This window comes from Euprymna scolopes, chromosome 12 (assembly GCF_053919585.1).
Source record: "Euprymna scolopes isolate OS-2025 chromosome 12, ASM5391958v1, whole genome shotgun sequence".
Taxonomy (NCBI): Eukaryota; Metazoa; Mollusca; class Cephalopoda; order Sepiida; family Sepiolidae; genus Euprymna; species Euprymna scolopes.
In genome coordinates this window covers 46,492,620-46,503,174 of record NC_136493.1, presented here as the reverse complement: position 1 = coordinate 46,503,174, position 10,555 = coordinate 46,492,620, and the positions used below count along the sequence as shown (strand labels likewise).

At 34.4% G+C, this 10,555-nt stretch overlaps 1 protein-coding gene across 1 annotated transcript in view; it reads right to left on the bottom strand.

Annotated features, from left to right (window-relative positions):
• Positions 1 to 262: 262 nt before the first annotated feature.
• Positions 263 to 10,555, bottom strand: part of LOC145291608 (parathyroid hormone/parathyroid hormone-related peptide receptor-like) — a 59,679-nt gene continuing 49,386 nt past the window's right edge. Inside the window, exons 10-11 of the mRNA XM_080137685.1 lie at positions 7,801 to 7,842; positions 263 to 1,086 (exon numbers count right to left, since the gene is read on the bottom strand). Coding sequence (XP_079993811.1) covers positions 718 to 1,086; positions 7,801 to 7,842 — 411 coding nt within the window. The 3' untranslated portion in view covers positions 263 to 717. The remainder of the gene's footprint in view (positions 1,087 to 7,800; positions 7,843 to 10,555) is intronic.

Genomic DNA, 10,555 nt, shown 5'->3' with positions numbered 1-10,555 from the left:
CATACATATCTATATTATCTTTAAAACATTACTCCTCTCAGATTTTGAAGCTTTCAAATTCATAGCTAACCTATATAAAAATCATTTTGTTGGCTGTTTTTTCTCTGAGGATAAGAGCTATTCTTTGGAACTCTGTGGAATAAAAGAATATTCCGTGTTTCATTCTCATAAGAACGAAATGCAGAATATTCTGTGTAGCTTAATTGCCATATATATTTTCATAACTTACTATATATATATATATATATATATATATTTGGAAATAACTATTTTTTGTTCAATTATTCACACAATTTTTTAATACAATTTTATTTATCCATTTTTTAATTTAAAATTAGTCACGGAATGTTCAAGAAGTCTTTTGTAATTAATATCATTGCAAGGAATATTAATAAAGGGAGATAATGTTTTACAAGATGTGATTGCCGTCGTTTTCGTCTTTTCTTGAGAACAAATCTCAATTTTGAAGAGAAATTTAATATGGCTTCCTGGTACCACATAAAGATTCGGAGATATAAGCGGGGCCAAAACAGACACAAATGGGATATCTATATTATGATGCATCCACGTATAAAGGTTTCACATAGAACACAATCGTTTTAATCTGCATTGTCCAATCATAGTTTCCAGCAGTTCAATAAAATTCGAGTTATTGGTGTTCATCGAGGTCACACGGTTTGCTAAGACTTGCTTACTCTCTCGAGAGAGCATTATTGTTTAGTCGATGGCAACGATGGTTGAATTTCCCTGCTCTAGAGAGAGCATCGATCTCTGGTCATTGGCAATTATGGCTGTTGATTCAGCCTCGCTAATGCTTGAACTGTTCTCAAAAATCTCTGGTTCTGCTAACGGAGCTTGTTCACCTTGCACGTCAACATGGTATGATGCGTACGACTCACAAGGCCTGCCAGTGTCCATTACAAGATGTCCATTCAAGTTACTTCCTTTTGTGTTGTGGTGCGAAATGAGCAAAGAATTACGCTCTCGGGGTATGTTTGATGTGATTGATGTCTGCGTGCTGGGACGAAAATATGTTCGGTTTCTTTCCTTGTAGCGGCTCCAGGCTTTTCCAATCTCAGATTGCACCTACAATATACATACAGTCATATAATATGTAATATACATAATATATATAATATGTAATATATATAATATATAATATATATAAATTAAAGGATTAGTATAAATAAAGGGTGAAATATTATTGAATAAGCATATTTTTCCCATGAACATACCGTACTTTGGGGTAATTGCACCAAGTCCGGGGTAATTGCGCCAACTAGCTAAAAGTGCTTTTTTGCCAACCACGCATATAAAAAGCACTTTTTTTAGTTGGTGCAATTACCCCCGGATTTGGTGCAATTACCCCAAAAGTATGGTATATATATATATATATATATATATATATATATATATATATATATATATATATATATATATAGCTTAATGTGTAAGAGGAAAAGAGAGAGTTTAATTCCACAAGAGGAGACTTATCAGGATAATGCCAAGCTCAACAATTATTATTGGAGATACAATAGGACAGCAAGAGTATGAAATGAAGTCATAAAACTATATTGGTAGATATAGAATGGACCATTTATTGAATAATGGAATACAAGCAAAATTTAGGGGATAGAAGGGACTCTTTATGCCAAGGCATTTCGAAGCCTAATGCTTCTCATCAGAAGAGTAGAGAAGGTGCTAGGTAGCATGGGGAAGATGCGGCGTCTAGCATAGGGTTCATTAGGAACGAAAAAAATTAAGAGGAATTATAGAATGTTGGGGGAAGCTTTATTGAATTCTAAATAAATAAGGAGAAGCTTGTTATATATAGTATGATATATAAGATTGTATATGGTCTTTAACATAGTGTTGAGATTAAGGGGTATATGTATTAGGGTTAAATTGGGGGTGTATTGTTACTGCGTGGAAATTTATTTTAATGGCTTGTGGTGTGTCTATTTTCTATGAAGTGGTAATTTTGATTGATGCAACCTAAATGGCAAATGGCGGCTATAAAATCGCTTATAATTTTTTTTTTTTTTGGGGGGGGGGGGGTATGCAATGTTTTAAAATTGAAAGGTAATAAAAAGTAGCTTGGTTCCCACCAGTTTTGGCAAATAACAAATAGGATCCTGAACAGAAGTGTGCGTTCTATCCCAACCATTATCAATGGACCTGAGACAAGGCCAAACTATTTGCCAAGAACTTTGCAACTAATTCTACCCTATGCGACGAAGGCCATCAACTCCCCATATTTCCTCCTATAACACAGTACACGCTAGGTAACATACAAATATCTGTGCGTGACGTCGCCAAGCTAATCAAGAACCTTGATTCCAGTAAAGCAGCTGGCCCTGACGGTATCCCAATTATAGTGTTAAAAAAGCTTCAACCAGAATTGCTCCCATACTTACAAAACTGTTTAAGCGTTGCCTTAAGAAGTGCTTTCCAACACCCTGGAAAACCCCATCAGTTTGCCCTGTATTTAAGAATTCAGGTGATAAGTCATCTCCCTCTCAGTACAGACCAAAAAGTCTCCTGTGTGTCATGAGTAAGTTTCTGGAATCCATACTAAATAGAGAAATAGTCAACCACCTCAGCAGAAATAACCTTCTTAGTGACATGCAATATGGTTTCCGTTCTGCAAGATCTACCACAGATGTGCTAACGGTTATATCTCGTAGGATTAGTGAATTTCTTGACAAAGGCTTCCTTTCTAGGGCAATTGCTCTAGACATATCAAAGGCCTTCGACAAGGTATGGCATAAAGGCCTACTTCACAAGATTTCCAGCTACGATATAACTGGAAATGTTTTCTCAGTCATTAAATCATTTCTCTCTGATAGGTTCATAAGAGTAGTGGTTGATGGACAAAAATCAGAGACCCGCAGTATTAATGCTGGAGTTCCTCATGGGTCCATCCTGGGCCCAACTCTCTTCCTGATCTACATCAATGATCTCCCAAAACACATACTTAAATCATTCGTTGACATCTATGCTGATGACACAACCATCTATGGCAACACATCTAAGGCTGTAAATGACAAAGTTCTCTCTGATTCTCTCTCCTCTGATCTCGAGCACGTGGTACAGTGGAGGAAGATGTAGCTGGTTACCTTTAATGCATCTAAAACCAAGCTCCTATCTTTACATCATCAATGCTCTGATCTCCATCTGGCATCAATTGAAATGGATGGCTCTCGTCTAGGAGAAGCCCCATGTTTTGACAAGTTTCTGGGTTTGACCTTTACTCCTGATCTGAAATGGAACACGTACATCAAGTCTGTTGCCAGGGTTGCTGGAAAGATGGTGGGATCCTTCTACCGCTCCAGAAGATATCTCACTACTGATGCAATTCTCTATCTGTATAAAAACCAAGTACGTCCAAGGATGGAGTACTGCTGCCATATCTGGGCAGGAGCTGCTAAAAACAGCCTATCCTGCCTTGACAGAGCACAAAATAGACTTCGTGGCTTGGTGGGGGATGCCCTTTTCTCTTCCCTGCAGCCTCTCTCCCACAGAAGAGACGTTACGAGCCTATCTTTGTTTTATCGTTATTTCCATGGCAGGTGCTCGTCTGAGCTCCAATTTCTGGTCCCCCCTCGCCAATCTTTTATGAAAAACACACGTCTAGCTGAAACCACTGTCAAAAATTTTCCCGAATCCTTATCTGTGCCTAAATCAAAACGTAGATTCCATGAACAAAGCTTCTTTCTTAGAACTGCACGCCTGTGGAACTCTGTTCCGTCTGCCTGTTTCCCACCTGACTACAACCTAGATGTCTTCAAGTCCAATGTAAACAAATTCCTGATGAACCGCCCCCTTAAGTAGACACTTTTATTAAATCTCCACACTAACGTACTGTACATGCAATAACCTTTATCCCTGAGTGGCTTTCGGGCCTTGATAAGTAGCGACTTCCTTGTAAAAGAAAAAAAAAAAAGGGAATTCCAAAATCTAGTTGTTCATGGGAAGAAACTATTAGAATAGAAAGCTTTCTGGTATTTACAGATAACAACAGTGAAGGGGTGATATCTTATTGCTAAGCGGGTTTGTCAGGGATATGTACGTCGAGGGGGTACACCAGAACACATTCCATTAAAATATTTGTAAAACAGGCACAGTCACACAACATTGCGGTGATGGGACAGGGGCTGGAGCTTAGTTGATAAAGTGGGACCGATTAGATTGACAACTCTTTTTTGGGCTTTATCTAAGAGGGAGAGACTAGTGGTAGATGCACCAGCCCAGATGTGGCAACAATATACTATGCATGAGTGAATGGTGGCCTTGTAGAGGTACAGGATACTCTCAGATGTGAGTAGTCCTCTAGCTCGATAGAGGGAGCCCACCTTCTTTGCAGCAGCCTTTGCAATGTCCTCTATGTATTTGTTCCAGTTCATATTGCCTGCAAATGTTAGGCCAAAGAGTTTGAAGGTAGAATTCTCAGGTAGGGTGTTATTTGTCATAGGGAGTTGGAGAGGTGTCTTGTAATTGTTAAAGGAGAGCAGCTTAGTTTTACTAGCATTGAATGTTACCATCCATTTGCGGCCCCATTCCACTATAGTCTGGAGGTCATTTTCTAACGATTCTGCCATTGTCTTAGATTTATGTACATCTGTTCTTTCCTTATGCATATTATAGAGCGTTATATCATCAGTAAATATACCCATCTCGGACACAATATTATCAGGGAGGTCGTTTATGAATATCAAGAATAATAATGGTCCAAGGATCAACCCCTGAGGCACTCCCGCATTAATGTTATGCTGCTTGGATGTACGTCCATCAATGACAACCTGTATGCTTCTATTGTCTAAGAAGGATCTAAATATATTTAGTATACGTGCAGTTATAATGTACGATTTAATTTTCATTAGCAGCCCTTTATGCCAGACTTTGTCAAAGGCCTTAGATATATCAAGGGCTACAGCCCTGGCTTCGCCCGCCTTATCTAGTACATGGTAAATGCGTTCAGAGATGACTGTTAAAATATTTGCAGTAGAATGACATTTCCTGAATCCATACTGCTTGTCAGAGAGATTTGATTTTATTTAGACAAAAAAAAAAAAAATGGTACAATTATTATAACGATGTTCTATAAACTTCAAATAGTTATACCATTTATACTTTTTGCTTCGACATGCATTACAAAAGTCTACTTGTTGCTTTAGAGATGAAGGCCCTAATGGTTTTGGGTGGGGTGGGGGTCGGTTGTCATACAATTTGTCGGTACTTTTTAACTTACCCTACGCTAGATTCTTTCATCAAAATACCTCATTCACTCTGTGCGTTGATCTTATATAACTCACAATCTTATTTTAAAATCATTTTGCTCTTTCTCTCTCTTCTACCTATACACTAGACATTTCAGCACCGACGATTTTCACTGAAAATAACTGCTGCCAACTTGCAACTACACAAAGAACGGCTTCCTGACTGATAGACCCAAAGAACCTCCAGTTCCCCAAAAAGGGGCACTCTGTATTAGGGGGAAAAATGCCTCAGTCTAGAAAAATCTCCCTTTTACAGGCAGACACATCAGATACTAAGGAGTCTAATGAGTCACATTTGCTTTGTTTTTAAGGGAGCAAATCCCCCTCATCCCCTAAAATTGAATGTTTTCATTAGTTTAAATACACAGCTTTTATGAAATTTAGAACTTAGATAATAGATATAGTTTTATGAAATTGATGAATAATTTTACCAAGAATTCTTCATAAGTTTTGGTTTCGGTTTCAGTTATAGCTGATGGCAATTAAGTCATTTATTTATTTTATAAATAATTTTACCAAGAATTCTTCATAGGTTTTGGCTTCGGTTTCGATTATTGCTGAAGAAACTCAAGTTATACATATATACATATATTTTTTCATAAGTTTTGGTTTCGGTTTCGATTCAAACTGATGCACCCAAGTCATATGGATATTTTTTTTTTTTTAAATCACAACTTCACAATATATAAGAATTGCTAGAAAATTGACTCTATAATAATATATACGAAATCTGTAAGAATTAAAGCATCATATTAAAGCCTACTTTACGACCGAGCTATGCCGGGCATCCCTGCTAGATTAGATAAATACTTTTGCAGCTTTAACAAAATAATAAGAAATAATATGAGGTTGGAGCTGAAATCAGGGCGTCTCCATTTACGCTGAACATCCAGAGAATGCCAACATCAAAATGAAAGAGTCTGCTGTGAAATTTCCCCAATCCCGCTAGTAGATATTTATGCGAAAGAGCTATGCAATCACTTCAGTTTGACAAACTTACTTATCTTCCTTGACTTAAATTAAGGGTCCACTATTTTTAAAAATAACGTCATTATGGATGATTTTCTTTTTTTTTTTTTTTTGTTGTTGTTAAAAAATACACCTAGCATATCTTCTACCGGATCATTTTTTTTGTAATTTTTGTAATTCATTTTCTTTTTGTAATTTTTGTAATTTTTTTTTTTTTTTGCAATTTTTGTGATCAATTTTTTTTTGTAATTTTTGTAATTCATTTTTTTTGTAATTTTTGCAATTAATTTTTTTTGTAATTTTTGTAATTAATTTTTTTTTGTAATTTTTGTAATTCATTTTTTTTTGTAACTTTTGTAATTCATTTTTTTTGTAATTTTTGTAATTCATTTTTTTTTGCAATTTTTGTGATCAATTTTTTTTTGTAATTTTTGTAATTCATTTTTTTTGTAATTTTTGTAATTAATTTTTTTTGTAACTTTTGTAATTAATTTTTTTTTGTAATTTTTGTAATTCATTTTTTTTTGTAATTTTTGTAATTCATTTTTTTGTAATTTTTGTAATTCATTTTTTTTGTTATTTTTGTAATTCATTTTTGTAATTTTTGTAATTCATTTTTTTTGTAATTTTTGTAATTCATTTTTTTGTAATTTTTGTAATTCATTTTTTTTGGTTATTTTTGTAATTCATTTTTTTGTAATTTTTGTAATTCATTTTTTTTTTGTAATTTTTGTAATTCATTTTTTTTGTAATTTTTGTAATTCATTTTTTTTGTAATTTTTTGTAATTCATTTTTTTGTAATTTTTGTAATTCATTTTTTTGTAATTTTTGTAATTCATTTTTTTGTTATTTTTGTAATTCATTTTTTGTAATTTTTGTAATTCATTTTTTTTGTAATTTTTGTAATTCATTTTCTTTTTGTAATTTTTGTAATACATTTTTTTGTAATCTTTATTATTAATTTTTTTTGTAATTTTTGTAATTCATTTTCTTTTTGTAATTTTTGTAATTCGTTTTCTTTTTGTAATTTTTGTAATTCATTTTTTTGTAATTTTTGTAATTCATTGTTTTTTGGAATTTTTATTATTCATTTTTTTTAATTTTTGTAATTCATTTTTTTGTAATTTTTGTAATTCATTTTTTTTAATTTTTGTAATTCATTTTTTTTTGTAATTTTTGTAATTCATTTTTTTTAAAATGAAATGCATTGATTCAAAAGATCGTCAAAGTAAACAAACACCAAAAATACTACCTGAAGATCAAAAACCAGTCAACGATTAGATTCTGACCCAGAAAACAGCAATTATTCCCCCATTGTCAGAAACATCGCTCATGGAATGTGAGGACTAAAGGACAAAATAAGGGAAGCAAAAGTTATGAGGATACTGAAAGTGAACCCAAAGTTTACTTTCTACTACTCCCCTTAGTGGTCCCGGAATCTGTATGGGTTAAATAAATACAGTAACAGTAGCAGTGAAGAATATGAACAAGAAGAACATCGTTTAGATGTAGGTAAAATAAAATGAAATACAAAGGCCAATTTTTACTTACCTCTTTATTCAAGAAACAGAAGATGAGACTGATGACAAAGCCCTGCCGAATAAAGAATACAGAGAAAATGAAAAATTGAATTCTATTTGATAAATCACACAATAAAGCCGTATCTCACGTTTGTATCGTCTATATCCGATTTGTTTTTATCTATATATACAGCAATGTATGTACGTGTGTGTGTCTGTTTAAAAATATTTAACTGATAAATTCTTAAACTACTTGGTCACATAACACTGAAATTAACAGGGAATAGTAATTATACTACCAAGGATGGTAAAATCTTTGTTTGGATGGATGAATAAATGCATACGGAAAATGTCGGTAAGCTGAAATGCAAAATGTTAATTTCAACTTGCAGACATATCGTTAGATATAGACCGAGCAATGCCGAAAGGTGCACTAGTCAACAATTATTATGATTATTCAAGCCAAGAAAGTTTTTCAGCCAAAATATATTTTAGAATAGTCAAAATATTTAGGATGAATATTTATTTGCATTAATTTGGGAACGTAACTTGAAAATGTTATCATAACAATTTAGCTGACAACTTAGACATAATGACATGTAAAAACATCAGGTGATTATCTTAGTAACGTATATTAATGACGTCATTTAGAAGAGGAGATGGTATTTTTGAGATACGTGGAAATTAGTTGAGAGTTGGAGTCGAGAAAGGGAGATGAACTTCAGATCGTGATAGCTCCAAGTAGATGGGGGCCAGACAAAATGGCACTTGGTAAAAAAAAAAACCTTGGTTATGCAAATGAAGCAAAAAGAGGAGGGACCCTCCAACGTGAGTGAGTGTTGATGAAAGGTAGAGACTTAATGGAGGGTGAAGGCAATGGACCCTCCTGTTGGGAATGGCAGTCAGAGATATAGATTAAGAAAAATGAAGAAAAGGAAAAAAAAATTTAAGGGTTGAAAATTTCAAAAAGTGAGATTGGTTTTCTTGGAATTGTGAAATGAAATTCTGGGAATTGGAGGCGGGGTGAAGCCCACATGATTCTCGATATAATGAAAGGGAAAAATAACCTCGAGGACACACTCTGCCAACTACTGGGGAATTTCATATCAGCCAGAGAGAAACTCCTAACTTAAGTATCACCCTATTCTAAGCTCCTGAATCTACAATGTGAAGAGACAACCCCTACTTCACTAATGGAAGCTGCCAGTCCCCAGAGTATTTGTATTTAGAGTCATAAGTCATGAACGATCTGAGTCTTGTAAGTTTCAGTGAATAATTAATTTTTTGTTTATAAGAAAAATGACCAATGTTTTTTTTTATTTGTTGATTTCCTGTCGAATTGAAGGTGCAGTTTCAGATCTACCCTGACGCCCAGACGGTGAAGATGTAGACCAAGCTATTGTGAGAAGAGAACTCAGCACAAAGTCGAAATGACATACAGCCGACTGAAGTAAACTATGGTTTCATTGCAGTAGATCTGCCTTTTAAAAGGCTTTTAAAAAACAAACAAATCATCAGCGACTCACGAAATTAAAAACAAATAAAAGAATTGCATTCAAATATATATATATATATATATATATATATATATATATATATATATATATATATATATATATATATATAATTTCCGGTATAGAAGCGATTTGCTATTGGGGAAAAGACGAGAAATCTGAATGAAAAAACAAAATAAGTACCCTGTCTTATCAACTAGCATACGCATTTGTCCGCAATTCTGTATATAATCAAAAAGTTAATCATATATAGAGGGAAGGTTGCATACGTCACTTCCCCAAGAAGGGTGACCTAAACATATCAAGCAACTACAGAGGAATAACACTCCGATTGCAATAAAAATCTACAATGCCATGCTTCTCAACCATATACAATCAAAGACCGACGAAGTGCCCAGGAAGAACCAGAATGGATTTAGAAAGAATCACTCTACTACTAGTCAAATACTTACTGTCAGGAGACTAATCGAAGGAGTCAAAGCCAAAAACATTGAGGCAGTCATGCTCTTTGTAGATTTCTCCAAAGCATTTGACTCCGTACATAGAGGAAAAATGGCCAGCATATTAAAAGCATATAGCATTCCAAACAGTAATTAATGCTATCATGATGCTATATGAGTACACTCGAGCAATGGTCAGGTCGCCAGATGGGGACACTGAATTTTTCGACATCTGCACCAGGGTTCTACAAGGAGATACTCTTGCCCCTTTTCTTTTCAATGTCTGTCTTGACTTTGTACTTCGCACCTCTGTTGATATACACAACATGCTAGGCTTCACCTTACATGAATTCAGAAACAGATGTCATCAATCAGCACACATAACTTATGCAGATTACAAAGCTTTGTTTGCGAACAACACTGCTGATGTGCAAACACTGTTACATAAGCTAGAAAAGTATGCAAATGACATTGGTCTCCACATTAATGCGGATAAGACAAAGTTTATGACTTTCAGTGTGGAAAGAGAGATCAGGGCTCTGGTTGGAACAACACTGAAAGAAGTCGCTGAGAGATATTGAAATTCGCATCTCAAAAGCATGGGCCGCATTAGATGGGTTGCGTTCAGTATGGACTTCAAGGCTAACTGACAAACTGAAAAGACATTTCTTCAGGGCAGTGATAGAGTTTGTCCTTTTTTACGGTGCTACAGCCTGTACACTCAACAAAAGATTGGAAAGAAAACTAGACAGCACATACTATACTATGAAGAGTATTAAATATATCTCAGTAAAATTATCCCACGAAGCAGCAACTTTATGGCAACCTACCT